Genomic DNA, 23,341 nt, shown 5'->3' on the forward strand with positions numbered 1-23,341 from the left:
GGACTGCAACAGAAGCAGTTTTACTGTTCCTCTGCTTCTGCTGCACTGCTGCAGCCACATGCAACAGCTTTCAATTCCTCTTTGCTCTCTATGTCCAGCTCTTTGGCTGAAGCCTTCCAGGTCAACATGCCTCCAGTGCAAGTGGGCATCCCCAAGGGTGCAGGGACAGCACTGAACACTGGGGACCACTGCAGAGGACCACTCACACTTCCCAGCTCCCACACACAAACACCCAAGCTCCCACAGGGCTCAATGGAGTCTCAAACAGGCACCTTTGGAGGCCAAACATCATCTGCAGGGAGGGATGAGAATCCCTGAGAAAACTGCCTTGTTCTGAAAAATGCTTATCATATTAAATGGCTGCTCACCCATCTGTTTTCTGCAAAATTAAGGATTTACAAATCACACTTCATTTCAGTAGAAACAGAAATATTTTGGGGCCATACAGTACCTTAGAAATACTGCACGTATGGGAATAAGCACCCTGAGACAAGCTCCCTCCAGTACCTGAAGGGGCCTACGAGACAGCTGGACCTTTGACAAGGGCAGGGAGTGATGAGGGGCAATGGTTTCAAGCTGCAAGAGAGGAGACTGAGAGGAGATCTGAGGAAGAAATTCTTTGCTGTGAGGGTGGTGAGACACTGGCCCAGGTTGCCTAGAGCAGCTGTGGCTGTCCCATGCCTGGATGTACTCAAGGGGCTTGGAGCAACCTGGTCTAGTGGGAGGTGTCCCTGCCCATGGCAAAGGGTTGGGACTAGATGATCTTTAAGGTCCTTTCCACTCCAAGCCAGCCTGGGATTCCATGATATTACCATGCCACATCAGCTGGGGACATAAGGCAGTAGTGAAGCCCAATGCTTCTACAGTTCATGCACCAAGAATCAGTATGATGCCACTCACCCCAAACACACAACAGCATCTACAGCTTCTGGCTGGTTCTTGCCCTTACAGAAGAGGACCAAAAGCACAGTTTAGATGGATCAAAACTAAGCTGAGAGTTCATTGAAGTGTCAGGAAATAACGGCAAAAGTTCAATTGGTAAAAGCACAGACTAAAGGTGTCCTGCAGAAACTTTATCTGTCACATCTTCAGTAAGCCTTAGGATTTTTAGTTGCTGAGGAAAAGTCATGCATGGGAAATAATGCAAAATATTTTCTACTGTAGATATTAAGTTTATATCCCATTTCTCTACACATCTAAAATGCCTATCAAACACGGAGCCACATGTAAGTCCCTGTGATCCCCAGCCTAATGAATGCTGCTCGCTCAGCTAAAAAAAATACAGTGTTTGCTATGAGGTCTAATGGAAATACTACTTCTTGGCTGCTAGAAGTAAGCCTTTGGAGTCTGCATAGCCCATTATTAAAAAAATACAGCTCACTCAAAATCTGGATACTATGATATACTAGCCTAAATATAGGAAAAAAAAGAACATTTTTGGCTTTGTGTCTCCGTCTCCCTTGGTAAATTGCATAATATGATACTCTGGAAACAGCTTCCTCATGAGTCACGAGCATAAGCAGGAATTTGCTGTATTTAGAAAAGCTGATATTTCTACAAAATATTTAGCAGGAAGAAACAAAATGACATAGCCCAAACAGATTTATTTTTTTTTAAGTTGTTTAGATTTTTTTTGCAGCTGTTATGGGTGCACAGCAGCACAGTCAGGCCCTGGGTGTTAATTAAGGAGCCCGAGAGCCATTCCAAAGCAAAGCTCTAATAGTAAAGGCAGGTCACACCCTCCAGCTGTGAACTGGTATTTTGGTGCGCCCAGACTCCAAAGGTTTTCCTCTATACTAAAAGAATACACAAAATGTCAGGTATAGTTCAGTGCTTTCTTTCTTATGCCTCTTCTCCTAAGTATGGGTGACTGGCAGTCAACATAGTGGAGAAGTTTAATTACTCCAGATAATTTCCGTTACTGTCCTATTGAAGAAGCTTACGCTGATACCATATTTTAACCATACTAAAATCTTCTAATACATTTTCAGTAAACAAGATTTTGCAAAATACAGTTACTTTCCTCTCAGATCACTAACCTGGCCAATCAAAATTCTGACTGCCTAGGAGCCACAGGGGACCCACCAGTATGTGTCTCTCATATAAAAATGCGAGAGAAGCCAATCATTGGCTAATCAAGAAGGATTATTGATAATATTTGCTCAGATTGTTTCCCTCTTTTCCCTTAAAGTTTATATTTATTTTTCTCTTTTTAATACAGCAAACTTGAGTTGGGTTTTGCTAGAAGACATATCTGTTACAGCAATTACTCTCAGAAGATGTCACTTACAGAAGCTAAACATGATCCTTCTCTTTCACGATGACTCTGATTAGAAAAGGTACATCAGGGACATAGCAGAAATTATAAGAATATCCAATTCTGGCAGCCATTGTCAGAAGTCAGGAAACCTGGGCAGCTCTACATTGGAACCAAATGCCTATTATTTATTTGCATCAACTTGCAGAGCCAGGAGTAGGCGCTGATGGTGGTCCCACTCCATTCAACTGAAGCTTTGCAATTGATCATGGAAACACAATTAAGTTATTTATATTTTATTTCCAGACACCATAAGGACAGACTGTGTTAGTAACCTTGAGCTCAGGCACGATCCTGGGTGTACAAACCTCAGCCAGGGTCTCACCACCCTCACAGCAAAGAATTTCTTCCTCGGATCTCACCTCAGTCTCCCCTCTTGCAGCTTGAAGCCATTCCCCCTCATCCCATCATTCCACGCCCTTGCCAAAAGACGTCTGCTTCCCCTGGGCTCAGCACCAAGGGGTGACATCAGAAAAGCACTTGCTTTGTTCCCAAAAATAAAAACCCATGGCAGGTACCTGCTACAACCACCACATCTTACCTGCCAGGGGACCTGCATAAAGCTGCTCCATGAACCTCGTTGCTGCTGCTGCTGCTTACACTTCACAATCAGCACTTGCTCCTGGCTTCCTCCCACCTTCTGCTCACGCCCAGATGTCCAGGCAGCAATGCAGGGGGCTTGTTTTTAAACTTTTCCCCCTGTGTTCCTGATTGGCCCCCTGTAATGCCCATGTGGGTCTGCAAAACGCACACAGGTTTCTACCCTTTCGAAAATCAAAGTGTCAGTTTTGCTGCTGTCAGAGCACTTTATTTTTGTACATATAAGGAAGTGGCTGTTGATGTTATCTGAATGTGCTTCCTGTTTTATATGTATATGAGCAAAAATAATGTCACGTTAAGCTAAACTGCAGCCTCAAAGAGCGCCAGACAAAGCCTCTAAGCAAAATAATACACGCACAGCTCATCTGTTCTCTGTCTACCCCAGTTTGCCTTCACTTCATTGATTTTTATCACTATTCTGTATTCTCACAACAAAACTATCTTCCCCAGTCCTTGAAAATAATAAAAACCAGCAGCACCCTGTGCTGGCACTGCTTCCTACCGAGACTCTCGGGATCAGTCGAATTACAAAGGGTTTGGAGGATGCCAAAAACCCCATCTCAAACATCACACAGGTGAAAAGGTGACCAGCAGTCAAGCAAAGCCACAGGACAACTGTGGCTGAATTTGAGCTATTCTTCAATTTAAGTGACAAGATTTACTTTAACGAGGAAGGAGGGGTTTGTGTGTTTTTGTATGCACGGACAGTCCAGGAAGCGGCTGTGTAGGAGTGCTGCATTCCAGAGCTGATGTTACCCAGCTCAACACTGAAAGAATCTTCCTAATCGGAATTTAATGGTTATTTTAAAGAGGAAACAATGTACCAACGAAAAATAAAATTGTTCTGATGTAGAAACTCTTCTACTCCTCCAGAATGAAAACAGCAGTAGAAGGCATGGAGGCACCAAGGAGGAGAACTGGTGCACCAACACCATGTCTTTGTGTCCCCTGAAGTGACAACTGTCCTGGCCAGGAAGTCCTGAGAGGAGCAGGTTCATTCCCTTCCAGTTTCAAATGTTACTGATTGTAGAACTCAGAGCCGACCGGGGCGGGACCTGAAGACATTTGCACTTTCTACTTTAATTACACTTTTAATGGCGTCTCCTTGGAGATCAGACATGAGTCAATTTTTACATTCAGCAAGATTACAAAACTGCAGGAAGGGTTTGCTGGAAGAAACCAAAAGATTATTTTCAGATGCGTACAAGTAAATTAAATACTAAAAATGAAATAACATTTTCTTCCCTGTGGACTTCATGTCACAGCTCCTTTTTTATTTGTGTCTCCGAGTACAGCTCGTTTGTGCTTTGGGAAACAAACTGATGGAAGTGTGGGTTCCACTTAGTGAAAATTACCGTCTCTAAAGAATCAGTAAGTTACAGCATGTGGCCTAAAAAAGACGCCTTACAAATATTAGAATTCAAAATGTTTTTAAAAAGTTTTTTGAACCTTTTGCCACCATAGTACCTTACTTTATCGCATTATATAGCTATGGATGGTGTAATTTTCATGCAAAATTATGTCACAGCTAAGAAATGGAGCTGGGAAGTCAAACCAGGCACCTTATTTAGTGACAGAAGACTGAAAGCTATCACAGCAACATCAAGGAATGAGACCTAGAACGAGAAAAGTCCATTTTGCTGTTTATATCCTGGCATTGATTGATTTGCATGTCTGTGAACAGGAAAGCATGAGAATCAGTTTCTCCTGCAGCTGGTGCAGCTGCATCACCCTCACATACATCTCCATTAAAGCATGAGCTCCTCTTGCAGCCTTTTGCACTGTTGGAGCAGCTATGGTGCTTCTTTCCCTTCCCAGCAGGACATAATGATCTTTCTAAACCCTCCAGCTACTCCTTTAAGTTTGCATGAAATCAGCTTTTAAATCTACAGTTTAAGAACAGACCAACATTAAGAGCATGAGTCTTCTTTCCAAACCTAAACAAAATAAATATCATAGGTGCATCCAACCCTGGACATGCTGTTTTGACCAGCTTAGTGGAAGCGTGAAGGTTTCTGTAGCCAGTGTCAGATGATAGGACCAGCGTTCCATTCAGCCAAGTTTAATTTCCCAGAAAAAATGAACAAGTTCTGATATCCTGCCTGGTCAGGGATGACTTGTACTGGGAACAAGGCTCTCTCCCACACTTCAGGTGCCTGCGTAGCTTCTCCACTGCATGGCCACAGCTGCACCTAGTGCAAACAAGCTTCCTGAGAAACGACAAATCAATCCAGATATTAATTTAAATCTGTTGCCATTAAGCATCCTGCAGGAATTTACTATTCCTCTACAGCAGCCTCCTGGCACCAAGCTCTGCTGTTAACATGGGAGCCTTTACTCTGACCATACTGCCCCTTCTGCAGTCACATCCTAGAAAGGAAAATGGCACCACAAATGTTGAGGTTTTTTGGAGGTTAGGGTATTTTTTTTTTTAAATGTTTTTTATTTTATTTTTAGCAAAGAAGTCTTTTTTATGTCCTTCGTTATGTATTAGATATTAGGAAGAAATTCTTCACTGTAAGGGTGGTGAGGAACTGGAATGGGTTGCCCAGGGAGGTTGCTGATGCCCCATCCCTGGAGGTTTTTACGGCCAGGGTGGACAAGGTTTTGTGCAACCTGATCTAGTGGTAGGGTTCCCTGCTCATGGCAGGGGGTTGGGACTTGATGATCTTTAAGGTCCCTTTCAACCTTACTGATTCTATGATTCTATTTCTATGACCCCTCATGAAATACATGGACTGCCACTGACCAGTAACATCCAACCAGTGTCTCATAGCAAGCGCTCAGGATGCTGCTCATTCCAAATGAACACCAGATGCCCGATGGCATTTATTTGTTCCAGTGCAACAAACGAGCCTAATTATTTCAGCTTTTGTGTTTTCATTTAAATCTCTGAAGAAAATCTATGTTTCATGGGGAAAAAAAAAAAAGATGGGGAAGACATTCTGACAGTCTACTGAATATGAGCCATCATGTGCTCAGGTGGCCAAGAAGGCCACCAGCATCCTGGCCTGTATAGGCACTAGTGTGGCCAGCAGGACCAGGATAGGGATCATCCCCCTGTGCTGGGCACTGGTGAGGCCCCACCTCAAATCCTGGGGTCAGTTTTGGGCCCCTCACAAGAAGGACATTGAGGGGCTGGAGTGTGTTCAGAGAAAGGCAAAGGAGCTGGGAAGGGTCTGGAGCACAAGTGTGATGAGGAGCAGCTGAGGGAACTGGGGGTGTTCAGCCTGGAGAAAAGGAGGCTGAGGAGAGGCTTCCCGCTCTCTGCAGCTGCCTGAAAGGAGGTTGGATTCAGCGGGAGTTGGTCTTGTATTGGGAACAATTTAATTTTTCCAACCTAAATGATTCTACAATTCTGGAGCATTTTTGCTTTGGGAAAGGTACTCATCAAACATGCCTCAAAGTGCCAGAGCTTAACGGGCACTCTTGTGGCAGCAAGTTTAAACTAGCTTTTTAAAAAACAGAAACCCTGCTATCTCCTTGGATACTGAAACAATATGCCCATTGGTGAGAAGCACTGCAGGAGTCCCCAGGAATCTCTGAAAGGCCTGGGAACCTCCAAGTGATTGGGGTGGCAGAGGTGGCACCTGGAGACAGTCAAGGTGGGGTGACACCAGTGCTCTCCAGCCTCACTGACACAGCCAAGGGAGCAGGAGAAAGAGGAAAGGGAGAATAATGGAGAAAGGAAACACATGCTGCAAAACAAAAGCTCAAGAAATAGCTGTCACAGCAAAATGGCTGTGGGGAAAGTCCTCCTACTGCAGATCACTGACACAGCAGCACCCACAAGCACCAAACATGGTGAATTTGCTGGTGCAAGGGAGTATTTTCCCACACGCAGAGGGATAACACTTGGTCATACTGCACAATTCCATATTTTTTAAATTTTGCTGTGAGAGAGCTTATCAGCTCTGTGTAGTGCAGGAACAGGCATCAACAGATGAGGAGAAACAAGAAGTTGTAGATGAGAGTAGCTCATTTAGCCAGGATCTACAGAAAGAAATACATGTATGTCTTCCTGTCCTCCCTGCCACAAAGCAAAATCTCAATGTTCACACACATCTGAGGGTTACACCAGGATCCACAAGCACAGATTTCAGTAGGACAGTGTATCAGTGTCCTACAACACCCCATAGAAGCAAAAGATTGCTCACCTCTTCTCACAGTATAATAGTGCAAGGCAGACTTGCCAAAGTGCTTAAAAAGACCCAACCCTCCCATACCAAAACCTTTTAAAGAGTAAAGTACCAGACAACTTATTTATGCCTTTGAATGTTCTTTTGTGTAATACAACAGGCCAGAAAATTCTACTCTTGTCTAAAGGTTCTGATTTCTAGCTGAACTAAGTAGTTTTGGGAGTATTGTTTGTTGCTTTTTTAAATAAAGAAAACATTTATATCTCCAAGGAAAATTTATTTTTAAATGCCATATGCAGTATCACAGCAATACTTTACTTCATGAGAAGGAGAGCCACACTGAAATACAGAAAAAAGTTAAAAATAAATTAAAAGGAGCATCTAAAACATGTGCCAAAGGTGATGACATTGAGATAAACCATAACAGATTCCCAGAGAAAGTGGTTATCACGTATCAAATATGACTCAAGAGTTAGGAATAAACTTGTCTGGTTAAGATAAAGGAGAGAACTTTTCATCTTGCAGATCTTTTAATCCTGCAGATTAATAACTAATTAAATTTAACAGGAGGTAGAGCCAGCAAGGTTTCCCTGCGGTGGGGGCTACCAGGGGGGTGTCCAAGGGAGAGCGGTACCACCCACGCCTCCAACACACGCAATCCGTGATGAGACACAGCTTGAAGGCACGAGAAGTTCATTCTCTGTAACAGAAGATTTAACCTGATTGCAGAGAACTGCAGAAGGAGCTCATGGTATCTCATGAACGGGCACCAAACCAGCAGGTGTAACTCAGGGAAGAAAAAAGGTAACATGAGCAAAAGGAAGAACAACTCTGAACAGGTTCTGCTGCAAAAAAGAATCCCAGAGTTACCACAGATGAAAACATCAACTCAATGCTCATCAATAGTCAAAAAAGTAAAGACTTACAAAATAAAATGGAAAGGAATAAGCAAAAAAATTATTATTAGAAAAGAGAGGACAGACATCGCCCTGCGTATTCACTGAACATGTGGATTTTGAAGCATACGGGCTTTTCCACCCACCAATCCCCAAAAAGACACAGTATAACTGAAAAAGATTCAGAAAATGAAATAATGACAACCAAGATCATCTGTGAGTCCTGGATTTGTTGTCCCAAAACTTCACACTAATTCTCCTGCATGGTCCTGCTGCATCCCCTTTTTAGCCAGACTATCTACAGCTTCCCTTTCAAAGGATGAACTTGGAGTCAAGTTTTCCTTTTAAGGTGTTTTTTGGGTTTTTTTAACATGTTTTGTAATTTCCTGTCTTTTTAAATGCTTAAAATTGTACCTAATACTTTAACTTCTCTTCAACTGCAACATTTGCATTGTGACTCCAGGGAGAGTCTCCCACAGCATCCTTGTAGATAAGTTGATCAAGTATGGGTTTGGTGAGCAGGTAGTGAGGTGGATCAAGAACTGGTTGAAAGGAAGGAGTCAGAGTTGTCAATGGGGCAGACTCTGATTGGAGGTGTGTGACTAGTGGAGTCCCTCAGGGGTCGGTACTGGTACCGGTGTTGTTCAACATCTTCATCAACGACCTGGATGAGGGTATAGAATGTACCCTCAGCAAGTTTGCTGATGACACTAAGCTGGGAGGAGTGGCTGACACACCAGAAGGCTGTGCTGCCATTCAGAGAGACTTAGATAGGTTGGAGAATTGGGCGGGGAGAAACATGATGAAATTCAACAAGGGGAAGTGCAGAGTTTTACATTTGGGGAAGAACAACACCATGTCCCAGTACAGGTTGGGGGCTGAACTGCTGGAGAGTAGTGTAGGTGAAAGAGACCTGGGGGTCCTGGTAGACAGGAGGATGACCATGAGCCAGCAATGTGCCCTTGTGGCCAAGAACGCCAATGGCATCCTGGGGTGCATTAGAAAGGGTGTGGTTAGTCGGTCAAGAGAGGTTCTCCTCCCCCTCTATTCTGCATTGGTGAGGCCACATCTGGAGTATTGTGTCCAGTTCTGAGCCCCTCAGTTCAAGAAGGACAGGGAACTGCTTGAAAGAGTCCAGCGCAGAGCTACAAAGATGATTAAGGGAGTGGAACATCTCCCTTATGAGGAAAGGCTGAGGGAGCTGGGTCTTTTTAGCTTGGAGAAAAGGAGACTGAGGGGTGACCTCATCAATGTTTACAAATATGTAAGGGGTGAGTGTCAGGGAGATGGAGTTAGGCTTTTCTCAGTGATGACCAGTGATAGGACAAGGGGTAATGGGTGCAAATTGGAGCATAGGAGGTTCAAGGTGAATATCCGAAAAAATTTTTTTTACTCTGAGAGTGACAGAGCACTGGAACAGGCTGCCCAGGGAGGTTGTGGAGTCTCCTTCACTGGAGACATTCAAAACCCACCTGGACATGTTCCTGTATGATGTGCTCTAGGTGACCGTGCTCTGGCAGAGGGGGTTGGACTAGATGATCTTTCGAGGTCCTTTCCAACCCCTATGATTCTATAAGAGCCCCAGGCAGGATCCATCTGAGCCTCACACACAGCTGTACAGTAAGAGCGTGTTCTCACCCACTGACTCCCACTGTGCACCCTCCCACCAATGGAAGGGCTTCGGCAGACCCCATCTGTTATTGCAAGTCTTTAACTGCTTTAGAAAACCTCTCACATGCTTCCACTCAGGTATCCATCACATTGGAACCAAGTTTTAATTAATGTTTCATTTCAGCCAAGAATTTCTGTGCATGACTGAGAAGGAAAAAGGACAGGACATTGAAGGATGAAGTTACAGCAACAGCTGCTGCACCAACAGCTCTCCAGGAATATCCAGAGCTGCAGCCTGCTCCCTTAAGGGCTTCATGTTTCTTCCCAAAGCTGAGAGTTTATTTATTTTTAACAAGGACAACAACACTAGTGAGCAGACTCACCCCAGTTCAGAGAATAAGGTTGTGTCACATCCTTCTGTTTTATTACAGCTTTTTAATTAATTCAGCTCTAGCATCTAAGCAGACAAGCAGCTACCTGAGCAAAATTTTGAAGGAGGGAAGAATTCAGACACCATTGGTCAAATGAATGGGTGCTGCAACGTGAGCAGGGCAAGATGGGAACTTCAGTTTATTGCTAATACAGGCTTTAAAGACTCTAATGCATTGGCTGAGAAGTGCTGATTGCTGCTGTTCCTTGAGATAGCACAATATGGCAGTACCTGCCAAGATACACTGCCTGCCCAGAGGGGAAAAGACATCAGGATTCAAACCAGAGTGAAATCCACTATTTCCTCTGCTTGGTACTCCTACACTACTTGTGTAGAAAATCCAGAATCTGGATTTCCTTGAAACAACACTGAGCCATCCAACTTCAGCAAAACCCAGCACGTCTCTGTATTAGCTAAGGCTGTAAATTATTTAATATTCAACTGTATTTAATACCTAAATATTGCCTAGTTTACAAGGGAAAGGAGTTCAGAACAGGACAGAAAAGCACAGTGGCTCAAGCCAAAACCCTACAGGACCCAGCAGGTCACATCACAGGCTCTAACCTCAGAGATTCTGTGTTCACTCCTGATCAGTGTAGCATCCAAAAGCATCAAAAGACCAGAAGTAAAAGGGAAAGCACAGTCTGCAAGTTGTGTTGAGGCCTTAAATGCACTTAATGACAGGAACCTTCACTCTCCAGTGGTGCACTCAACAGTAAATCAACACTTACGTCAATCCAGGAGCACCAACAGTAACCACAGATTTTAGGCTACCACAACAGTCCATCTTTATAAGGCAACAGATGTGATGGATAAAAATCTCCCAAGTCTTTCACTGATACAGACCATGTTATAAATCCTAGGTTCCTGAAGAGGAAAATTACCTTTCCTTTTCCATCTGCTTTTCTTCCCATCTTTGTTACTGCACCCATCGCTGCTGCTGCTGCTGCTGTTCTCGGAGCTCTGGGAGTCAGACTGGGCATCGCTGCTCTCCTCTGAGCCATCAGAGAGCTCCTTCAACCCATCTGGAACATCCTTCTGCAAATGAAAGAACAAATCATAGAATCACAGACTGCTTTGGGTGGGAAGGGACCTTAAAGATCATGTAGTTCCAACCCCTCTGCCATGGGCAGGGACACCTCCCACTAGTCCAAGTTGCTCAAAGCAAAATTACCTGCACCACAAAAGTCTCACAATTAACAAGATACTTAAAAGCAGTGGGTTTATTTACTAAACACTGATTGTGGGGTTTTTTATTCTGCAGAGCAATGTCAGAACTGCTTAGCCACTGGCCTCAAATACACACTCTGCCTTCTGCAAGTCCATATAAAATACCTACTGCAAACCCAGGTAATGCACCTTTTACACCACCCTCACTACCACTTTGCAGGTATTTTCTTCCTTAACTACTTCTTCGTCTTTAATCACCAACTCCAACACATTCCCACTACACGAGAAATCCACTCCATTTTTTAACTTCAAGAGAGAAGACAGTTTGATGGCTTCGTCTCCACCGTCTCTGGTAATGTCATTTTTCTAACCAGGTCCTCAGCAGATCCTGGCCCATGGCTCCTTGCAAAAAATGGCCCTGGCAGGTGGTTTTGTGCGGCGCTGGTGGGTTTCCTGTCTTCACCTGCCTGGTTTGAGACTGGACCTTAAAGATCATGTAGTTCCAACCCCTCTGCCATGGGCAGGGACACCTCCCACTAGTCCAAGTTGCTCAAAGCAAAATTACCTGCACCACAAAAGTCTCACAATTAACAAGATACTTAAAAGCAGTGGGTTTATTTACTAAACACTGATTGTGGGGTTTTTTATTCTGCAGAGCAATGTCAGAACTGCTTAGCCACTGGCCTCAAATACACACTCTGCCTTCTGCAAGTCCATATAAAATACCTACTGCAAACCCAGCTAATGCACCTTTTACACCACCCTCACTACCACTTTGCAGGTATTTTCTTCCTTAACTACTTCTTCGTCTTTAATCACCAACTCCAACACATTCCCACTACGCGAGAAATCCACTCCATTTTTTAACTTCAAGAGAGAAGACAGTTTGATGGCTTCGTCTCCACCGTCTCTGGTAATGTCATTTTTCTAACCAGGTCCTCAGCAGATCCTGGCCCATGGCTCCTTGCAAAAAATGGCCCTGGCAGGTGGTTTTGTGCGGCGCTGGTGGGTTTCCTGTCTTCACCTGCCTGGTTTGAGACTGGTAACCAGCAGCAGTTTTCACCCTCTCCACACCTAAACCCAGACTGCCCTCTAGTGAGGAGCCCGCTGGATTCAGACTGTAACCTCCACTGAAAACTAGGGCTAATTAGCCACAACAGACTGACTGCTTGTGGTCTTTAATGTGACCACTGTCCAACCATCCAAAACTGCTCTGGGCACCCTGCAAAAGGGTAGGAAGCAGTTTGAGGCATCAGCTCATCCCTGCTCCTCCACTTCTCTCCCATCACCTTGGCCAAGCCCTGTGGCACACCTGAAATTATGCTCTTGTCCTGAATTCCTCAGCAATTATGTAGCCTAAGCTTTCCATGTTTACTGCACAAGGCAAACAGGATTGTGGTTGTAGTAGCTGGACAAACACATAAGTCTGCATGCATCAGACAGCAAAACAATCTTGTTAATACCCACTGGAAAAAGTAAATCAAACCCCTCTTCCTCTAACTGGAGACAACTGATGTCATCTGGACTTGAAGCTCTAACTCCCATATGTAAAGCCAAAAAGTAGTTCAGATGATACAAGTGTCATCAATGTAATTAATTCCAGACTTCTTCCATCAGCAAAATGAACTAGTAGGTCCAGATACTGAATTGTGTTTTCATTCTGCATTTCAGAAATAAAGTTAATCGCACATTGAAAGTTAATTGTAAACCACCGTGGGAAGAAGATACCACCAAAAAGCCAGAATAAACCCCCACACACTTTCTATTTTATCCAGTGTCACCAAAGTTGACAAAGATTAAGCTTGTGTATCCCTAATGCTGACAGTCCCTTCATTAAACCTCCTTTACAGCTTGACCTTTGGAAAGGTGGTCTAGTCACCTGAGATGCTGTACTTGCACAGTTCCCTGTTTGTTTTTTCATGGAAACACAAAATGGTTTGGGTGGGAAGAGAGTGTAAAGGGACCTGCCATTTAGTCCACCCACCCTGCAGTGAGCAGGGACATCTTCAACTAGAACACGTTGCTCAGAGCCTTGTCCAACCTAACCTGGAATGTTTCCAGGGATGGGGCATCTCCCACTTCTCTGGGCAATCTGGGTCAGTGTCTCACCACCCTCAGTGTGAACAATTCTTTCTTCTCTCTAGTCTGAATCTCCACTTTCTTAGTTTAAGACCATCATCCCTTGTCCCATTGCTACAGGCCCTGCTAAACAGTCTGTCCCCATGATGTTCGTTTCAATGTCTGCTGCTGAGAGGAGATGAAGTCTCTGTGTCGGGTGCCTTCACCTCCTGCCTCCAGCAGCTGGAGAGCCCAGACTTCATGGCTTTTCCTGACTTGGTGGGGCAGGGTTAAGGTGACAGAGCCAGAGACTTCTTGGTGTGCTCAGAGGAAAGGCGAAAGGCAAAAAGCAACAGGCACAAACTGAAACACACAAATTCCACTTCAACTATTCCGACTATTCAAAAACTCCACTTTTTTCAAGTAAGGAAAAACTTTTTTACTGCAAGATGTTACTGGAACAAGTACCCAGAGAGGTGGAAGGTCTTCATCCTTGCAGAATTCAAAACTGGACTGGACACAGTCCTGAGTTACCTGATGTAGCTGACTGTGCATTAAACAGGTGGAATGGACCAGACAAGTCTCCAGAGGTCCTTTCCCACCACCATCATCCTGCAATTCCAACCCCCACCTTGCTTCCACAGTCAGCAGCCCCATTAGCTTGCAAAGCCCATGCAGTGTCAATGGCTCTCCTTCCAGCTGGGCCTCTTCTCACCAGTGAAAGGATTTCACCAGTACCTTCTGACACAGTGTCCAGTCTGCACTGTGGATCCTGTGTTCTCTTGACATTTCCATGCAAGGTATCAGTGTAAGACCTTCATGAACCCAAACTCCTCTATTCACCTGCAGGTCACCCTATGGCAAGTTGTGCTTTCAAAGAAGAACTGAACGCCCAACTGCAGAAACATCTCTCCATTACACTTGCTCTTTCGGTATGTGAACTTATCCCTTAAAGTGAACCATACTCAATAATAAAATATAATCTGGTCCTATAAATGCATCTGATAAGATTGTGTGCACTGGGTTTAGCATCTGTGGTAAAAACTGAACTAGTCAGACTTCCCCAAATATCAGGTTATAAAAACATTCCTCCAGACTGGAATATTTCAGATTGCTGGCGAACAGCAAATCCGCTGCATAGCATGGAAAAACTCAAAGGTAAATGCACAAGGGCAGAACTACAACACAATCACCCCAACATGGTGATCTATACTGTATTCAACACCAGCAATGAATTTGGGACCAACAAACATGGAGAGGGCAGGCAGAAAGACACCTGGACATCATCAAGTGTAAAAACACCATTGGGGCGAGAGATCTACGTGAAAGTCAATGAACCAATGTTCTGGAATTGCAAATAATGTGAACTCAGCATGGCTGGAGGTTGCTGAAGCATCAGCTTCATTAACATCATCCTGTCATGGCTCTTTTCAATGCAAAGTACAGGGGGAAGCAATAAATAAAAACATATAGAACACAACTGAATAAGCAGCGGGTAACAGAGACAATGCTGAAGACCAAGAGGCTCCAGTCACTAATGGATGGCCACCAGGACCCTCCAGACAGCTCTGCAGAGGGCCAACATCAACTTTGTGAAAACTATAATGGGGAAATGGAGGAAAATGGGGATTTGAGATATTGACAGGGGAGAGCTGAGGGATAATGCAAAGCTTATAAAGCCAAGTCATGGTGAAAGGGGTGGGGGAGGATCCAAGTGGGGGAACGAAATGAAATGACAGCCCCCCAAAGCTCACCCTGGCATATGCAGCCTTCACAAACCATGAAAAATACATTAAAGAAACACAAATACCAGACATTACTAGAACTTCAAGATTTTTGCTACCACTATTTAAAAGTTATGGTAATTTCTTTTATTCTGTAATATTTAGGAGTATTTAGAACTAATTTTCCTGGGGAAACTAACTGCAGTTGATTTTCCAGGGGACTTGAGGAAATTATTTTTTTTTAATACATCCAGAATTATTTTGCTCTTCTCTGAAACTTTTCAGCACAGCTTTGCCACATTGTGACACAGAATTCAGTGACAATGGCTCAATTACTCATCTACTAACAGATCTATGTCTTTTCCTAAGTTACTATGTTCTAATAAAACGCTGCTTTCCCACTCTGGATTTAGGGTCTGCATTCGTTATTCCTAAAACTTAAATCATACTTTTCAGTAGGAAAACAAATTGTGCAAGAATTAGCCTGCTTTATCAGCAAAAAGGTAACTACCTTCTCTTCATTTTTGGTTGTATTGGACTATCCTTATCTAAAACTTGTGTTATCAAAATGGTGGCTTATATACTTCTGCTTAGACTCACTGAAATCAAGTCAATCTCTGCTTGGTACAACAATGCTCAAAGAAAGAAGTTGCCCAGATGTCTTGCAATATCATTTTTGGAAGCTCTGAAGATGTTCTACTCTGTTAGCGTATCAGCACCAATGCACGGCACCCAAAGGGACATCCTCTTTTGTCACTTTGTATATGAGCACTCAAGGAACAATGTGCTTTCCCAGTTTACAGAGTGGAGGAAGAAGACGGAATGAGATTAAACTTAGCTACATTTCTGACAGTGAAGACATCTTTTTCTGGGCAATTCTTAGTAAATTCCCTTGGCAATTTAACCAACACCAGTTTCTCTTACATTTTGAATATTTTAGTATTAAATTAATCTCATCTTATAAGTTGTTATTTCTCTCTATTGAGCCCAGAGGGAGACAACAAAAGTGGCTCCAGTGGAGACACCTACACTGGAGAGGTCTACATGCAGGGAGAAGAATCCCACCTTGTAGCACAGTCTTCAGAGTCAAATGTACAAATAATAAAAAAAATGGTGTGAGCTGGCTTCTTTCTAGGAGTTTAACTGGGGGAAAAGGTTTAAAATAAAGATTATTTTTAAAGATGCCAATCGGACAAATAAAGGAATCCACACTTTTTCCCTGCAGATGCTCTGCCTGACATTAGTAGGCTGAAGATAAGGTAATTTTTCATTTCCAGATCTCTGAAGTTGAGATCATTGAAGATGAAGTTACCTTTTTAGGGCTAAAATTTCACTATAATTTTAATTAATACTTCATAGTAATTTATGATGTCCAAGTGTGTTTCTGCCTGCCACCTCCAGGTTTGTTGGTCCCAAATTCACTGTTAATGCTGAATATAAATGAGGTGTTTCCCAGAAATGAATCACAGAATACCAGACTGGTAAGGGTGGGAAGGGACATCTCCAACTAAACCAGGTTGCTCCAAGCCCCATCCAGCCTGGCCTCGAACACCTCCAGCGATAGGGCAGCAACAGTTGCTCTGGGCAGCTTGGACTAGTGTCTCACCACCCTCACAGCAAATAACGTCTTCTTAAGACCTCCACTCAATCTCCCCTCTTTCATCTTAAATCTTCTTCAAGATTATCCTAATCCAGGGAATTTTTCAATGGATAAAAGTCACCTGAGGATTGAAACAAAATTCCCCAGCAGAGACACTTACCTTCAGAGTGTAGACTCCCATGCGCCCTGGGACCTTATAGAAGATGCCCTCTTCCCCTCGGGAGTTGGTGTGTAACATGGCATTCAGGCATGCAAGAGGAGAAGTCCCACTGAAAACAAAAACACAAGGGTGATGTATTTGGTCAGTGGTCACCTTCTGCTGGGGGATAATCATGGCCCCTCACCAGACCATCACGCATGCAGAGGCAGAAAGATTCGAGATCCAACTTCTATTCCCAAGGAAATACAAGTTGAAGCTGCTGTAATAAGCAACAGTGAAACCAGTCCATATACCCACACTCCAGTTCTGGGAAAAAAAAAAACAAACAAAAAACCCCCAAGGTCATGCTCCCAATACTTTTTTACAGAACATCAAAGCAATCACTCATTTTTAGAGCTCTAGATTCTCAAATGCTGCTCATCTGAAACTCAGAGCAGATACATTATGATTTAGTGAGTGCAAAAGATATTTATTTAAAGTTGTGGTGTGGGGTTTTTATTTCCAAAAAAACCCAATCCCATGTCAGACTGAAATGAGGGTTGTGGGATAAAGAATGGAAACCAATTATGCCATTTCCCCTGAAAAGATTGGATCTTCATTCCCAGACAGGAGAACCAGGACAGAGATCCATCTTTTCATCAGGGCTAGTGGGGGTTTCTTTGTTTAGTTTTTTTAAACCCATCACGCTGTACACAGAAGCAAAATCAAGTGGACATAGCAAGACAGGTGACTTTTGCTCCCACTGCAGGGTCAGGATGATCACACCCTCTACTAAATAGGTGTCCTTGCTCATAAAGCAGATTGGTATCAAGCACAACCCCTCCTACACAGAAATTAGGTGAGAAGTTTTCACTTCCTGACACCCTGTCACAAAAGCTGGAACCAGAACCACCAAATTGATTAAAATCCTAAATCTGTCACTGAAATTCCAGAGCAGGAGATAAAGCTATTTGTCTGCAGGAAGTTTGCTATGAAAATTCAAATAAATCTGCAAGAAAACAGAAATAAGAGCTAGGAGGAAAGGGAAATAAAAGGGGAGGACAAGCATAGCCCTCTGATGGTTCAGGCTGGGCTCATACACTCAAAGTTCTCTCTAAAAGCAGCAAAACAGCTCAGCTGAATTACTGATGTATAGTATAAGGAGAAGCCAACATCCTACAATAGGTCTGGTCTTGTTTGCCCCAGGGTGTACAAGCAAACAGGCAGGAGACCCCACAAGGAACAAGCAAATGGGTAGAAGACTGCAAGGAACAAGCTAATGGATAGACCTCATAAGGAACAAACAAGCAGACAGGAGAACCCCACAAGGAGCACGCTAACGGGTAGGAGACCCTGCAAGGAATAAATGTACAGCAAGACACCTGTCCTCACTGGAGGCACTGCCACTGCTGGTGGGGAGCTGGAAGGACACTGCCCTGGTCCCCCCTTGCCCAAAGCACCTCATACCGGCATCCTGCTGGTTGCTCACTCCTCCAGTTGAGAAACAGGCTCAGAGAAGTCCTCAGACTTCTACAGGAGCTCTGTGGTGGCACTGGGATACTCCAGGACTCAAGCACAGACTTGAGCAGGGGCATGCAGTCACCCCAAACCAGCAGAGATCTCTGTGGGGTTGCAGCCCCAAGACAGACCAGATGACTTCCTTCAAACTTACATGCCAAGGGTCAGAAAACAGACTATACACCATCTCCGCTCTGCAGAGTCTTCTGCTTTCTGAGTGTCTGCCAGAGTCATTTATTAATAGATACCAATGGGGAGGGAATTTCCTAAACCCCAGCCCAAAGCCCATCCAACCTCCTTAGCAGATGGCTCAGCATGACACTCAAGGGAAAACCAGTAGCATTGGAGGAAGCAGCTGAGCCTCAGGCACCACCCACTCATCCTGGTTATCAGAGAATCCTAGACTGGTTTGGGTTGGGACCTTAAAGATCATCTAGTCTCAACCCCCTGCCATGGGCAGGGACACCTCCCACTAGACCAGGTTGCTCCAAGCCCCATCCAACCTGCCCTTTAACACTGCCAGGGATGGGGCAGCCACAGCTGCTCTGGGCAGCCTGGGCCAGTGTCTCACCAGCTTCATAGCAAAAAATTTCTTCCTAATATCCAATCTCAATCTCCCCTCTTCCAGTTTAAAGCTGTTCCCCCTCATCCCATCACTCCCTGCCCTTGTCTAAAGCCCCTCCCCAGCTTTCCTGTAGTCCCTTTAGGTCATGGAAGGTTCCTGCAGCAACCCCAAATTATTTCAAAAAGTATTGCTCCCCAGGATACACCCTTCCCCTCTTCTCATCTTTGCTCCTAGGTGGAATTTCTGCATGCAAGTACTATGCAAGAACTATGCCAAGTATATTGTACACAGGCCCAGCCATATCTGGCAACTGAAAGAATACAGGATAGATTCATAGAAACATTTTGGTTGGAAAAGACCTTTAAGATCATCCAGTCCAACCATTAACCCAGCACTGCCAAGGCTACCACTAAACCATGTCCCTCAGCACCACAGCTGAAATCCTTTCAGAGGGATGGTGACTCCACCACCGTCCTGGGTGACATGCTCCAAAATACACCTGTCCTCCCATCATTGCACCTAAAAAACCATACAAAGTCATTTAACACTTTTTTCCAGATCACTAATAACACACTGAGTAGCATGAATGCAGCAAAGCATTCCCAGGTTCAGGAAGCCCTGGGGCAGCAAGGGGAGCTCTGCCATGTACCTGACCTTCAGCTCAGGGAGCACAATCTTTGTAAAAACTGTATCAGAGCAGAATATCAGTGTTAAGCCAAGCATCTAACAAAGTCTGGGCAGAGTTGCACTTTGGAAGCTCACCAAGGAATGAAGCCCTGGAAGGACCTATCTTTACAAAAGCTGATCTGGCATCTACTCTGCCCCTACTGAATTGATTCCATTGTTTAACAGTTTATCCACTATTTTTGCTTAACTTTTTTTTTTCGTCATGTTTACCCATCTATAGTTACATGTCCTTCTCTACAGGCTCTTCTAGAAAGCTGGCACAAATGTTTTTAGCCTTTCATAAAGCCTTTTAGCATAAAGCATTTTAGCCTTTTAGTATTTTAGCCTTTCATAAAGCTTACTGCAAAAATTTTAGAAGCTAAAAAATCAGCATACAATTCTCACATAACTAAAAAAAGAGGTCGTTTTGGGTATAAGATGCATTGTCTTCATGGCATATTACATCTTTCTGCTTGCACGGGTGAATGCTATTGAGCACTTGAACCCTTCTCCTAGTAACCATCTCATTTTTGTGACTATCCCTCAGCTTAAGTCCCCATCCTGGGTGTAGGGTGGCACTTCGGGCATTTTTCTTCGAGAAATGGTGTTGGTGCTTTACCACAAGCCCCTGACCCACAGCTCTGACAGTTTGCTAACAAATAAATGTGCAGTGAGACTGTGGTTGCTTGTTCTTCTCAGAATGGAAAGATTTCATCCCCTGCATGTTCTTTGCTCAGAATCCACCCATATTCACTTAATATTTTCTCCAACCACCTGTGTTTTGCACTCAGCTACTTTGTTATTTTAAATGCAACAGCTGCCTAAAAATAGCCTTAAGAACTAGACGTTATTCTGTGATTTATTTCACTGCTACTGCTGTTTTTAATTGTGGGGGTTTTTTTAATAATGAAGGCCATTCCCATTTGCCATGGAACACACATTGGATCATCAGCAGCATTTGATAGTTCCTGTCCTTCCACCACAAAACCAGAGATACAGATCAAGTGGAAGACAAGTTCCTGTCAGCTCCAGATCCATCATTACCCAAGATTTCACTTCCATCCCATCCTAATCTGTACTACTCCACGTGCAAAGCCATTGTCAGCCTCCAGAACTGCTGACCATGAGCTTCCTTGACCATGAGTGCTCCTTTTGGAGGTCTCAAAACAGGATTCAACCTCTGGAAAAGATTAAGTGGGACTCAGCAAGAAGATAGCATAACTAGTTCATAACTGCCACTCTCCTTCCCCTTTTTGAAAGCTGCATCTGATCTGTTAGACATCAAGCCCCTAACTCAGTTTCTAAAGCTTCTGAGTGGAAACATTCTCCAGCTTTGTAACCACAATCGTCAAACACCCTGGGCTCTAAATAAGCTCAAACTGGCTTGAAAATGAGGGTTTTGTCATCCTGATGCCCAAACCTTCTCAGTTGACAGGGGCAAGAATTGCATTTCTGCTTTTGAGGACAATCTCATTGCAGGCTCCTGTTCCACCAGTTCTCTACAAGCTCACCAGCTTAGTACAGCATGGACAGACAGGTGGAAGAGAAAGATGAAAGATTATCCACACTCAGGAACATCAAATTATCCCAAAGAAACCTGAACAAACATTGCCCCATCTACTAGCTCCCCTCCATCACCTTCTCACAGCTAATGCTCAGAGTCCAGGGGCCGCTTAGCCCCTCATGCCCCCTCTCCATGTAGGGCTGTTTTAATTTAATTAAGAACCTTCCAAAATGAGCTAGACCAATTATTACTTTTCCCAGTGTGCTAAGCTTCCATATTTCCCTGTTCTCACAGGCTGCCCTTTTTTCATCCAATATTAATGACTACTTCAGACACAGAGGGTTGCAAAGGGATCACACTCTCAATAGCTAAATATAAGGTCTAAATATTTGTCCAGATGCCAGAAATTTTGTGCCAATGACTACAAAAAGCACAGCTATTTCATACCCTGGCCATTCAGGAGCAGAGGATTAATATGACACCTACAGCATCCTACAACACTGTGTAGAGGGTGCAGGTTTTTTGGGGGGTTTGTTTGGTTTTGGAAACAAGGGAAGTTTTCCAAATCAAAGTTTTCTTCTACTAATCCAGTTTGTGATGTTTTCATCTGGAATACAATGCATTCTGTTTAATAAAGCAGGGGATTAGAGCCACAGAGCAGTTGGGTTTGGAAGGGACCTCTGAAGATCATCTAGTCCAACCCAGTCTAACCATCTTTGCGGCCCTGGACTGGATTTTTTTCAGTAGTTTTGTCCTTCATGAACTGTGGAGCCCAGAACTGGACACATAAGTTCATTAAGTTTCTCCCTGCCCAACTCCACAGCCTGTAGGGTATGACTCCAAACTCTAGAATCAGCTGAAACTTTTTTTTTTTTTTAAATAAACCAGTGCACTTCAATTAAAATGCTCCATCTAAACAGGACATGCTGGGATTTTACTGAACTGATCAGGTTTCCCCAAAAGCTAGCTACTGTAGGAAGGGGTAGACATCAGCTAATGCCAACACAAGAGGCTCGTCTTCACAGCCTCTAGATCTGCCTGGACTGTTTTCATCCCCAATCTCATTTATGTACTGAAAATAGATTACATGCACAATCAAGATATTGTATCTTTATTCAACTGTCAAGCCCTGCAAGCTCTATTCAAATACATGCAGATATTTCTGTAGTTTATGTCTGTTTACTTCTGTTTCATCAGGCCTCTTCCCTGACAAAAGCATTTTCCTGATGAAAACAGGTTAAAACCCTGATGTAGAAAATAATTGACTCGGACATCCTCCACTCCCAGGAAGTTACTGATGTCTCATCTAATGTTTCTAACAGTCATTTTTTTGACAAAAACTTCAGCATAAGCATTCCTACTGCAGTTCATCTGTGCTGGGTTGCAGGTAGGACTTAATGATCTTTAAGGTCTTTTCCAACTGAAATTATTCTGTGATTGTACCGTGATGGCAAAAATACCACTCCAGATATGACTGAGGGGACAATCTGGGGCTCAGCTATTCAGCCAGTAGTGGCAGAACCACATTTCTGCTTTTTCTATGCAAAAGCTTTTCAGAATTTTACATTTTAAGTGCATTCATACACAAACTGCATTTGTGCTCTGGGAGTGGAAAAGATCTTTAATTGTATTTTCATTTGTTCACTCACAGCAATGTATTATCTAAAGCTTTTACTGCAATATATAGTAGCATGTTGGTTGACAGCTACCACAAAAAAGCAAACAATTTTAAATATTATGACAATAAATGGGATGCTCACCTTTATCAATTACCCAGTGCTCAGTGCCAGCCCACTGACAAATAAGCAGCACCCTTGGAAAAAGTAAAGATAAATGTCCCTTTGCTTACACTGGTTCACACCAACACTTCTTGAGATGGTGAAGATCAGAACAGAGTTGCTCAGGCTGATAAATTCAGCAGCTACACACAGGCAACTACAAGCTTTGTTCGTTGAAACAAGCTTGCAATAAAGTACAAAAAGAAAAAAGTATTTGCAACAGTTTAGAAGATACAAAGGTAGCTATAACAACATTTACCAGGATTAATTCGGTTTCCACGGCATCACAATTGCATACTGAAACCTCCTAGTTTTTACTTCTCAAAAAACTAAAAATAGCATGGCCTTTCCTATCAATCTGCCAAAACGGGCAGCAAACTTGGCACAAACAGGACTCAGTGTGCCAGTGAAAGGGCCATAATCCAAGCTCTTGTGCCTAGACCTAGTGACCCTCTTCATCAAAACGGGGAAAAACTCATTTGTTCACTTTTTAAAGTGATAAAAAAAAAAAAAAAAAATTCCATTCCCATACCTTATGTATTATCTTCACTTGCAGCGTATTTCAGCTTGACAAAAACTAGGCAGTAACACATTCAGAGCTACCTTGATTTAATCAAAGCAAACGT

The 23,341-nt window shown here is 43.5% G+C and overlaps 1 protein-coding gene across 1 annotated transcript in view; it reads right to left on the minus strand.

Annotated features, from left to right (window-relative positions):
* The window catches only part of ASXL2 (additional sex combs like transcriptional regulator 2), a 127,454-nt gene that overhangs the window by 45,579 nt on the left and 58,534 nt on the right, over positions 1-23,341 (minus strand). The window contains exons 5-6 of the mRNA XM_010002204.1: positions 16,706-16,814; positions 10,878-11,031 (exon numbers count right to left, since the gene is read on the minus strand). Of these exons, the coding sequence (XP_010000506.1) occupies positions 10,878-11,031; positions 16,706-16,814 (263 nt within the window). The remainder of the gene's footprint in view (positions 1-10,877; positions 11,032-16,705; positions 16,815-23,341) is intronic.

The sequence above is a fragment of the Chaetura pelagica genome, unplaced genomic scaffold, assembly GCF_000747805.2.
Source record: "Chaetura pelagica isolate M959 unplaced genomic scaffold, ChaPel_1.0 scaffold107, whole genome shotgun sequence".
Lineage (NCBI taxonomy): Eukaryota > Metazoa > Chordata > Aves > Apodiformes > Apodidae > Chaetura > Chaetura pelagica.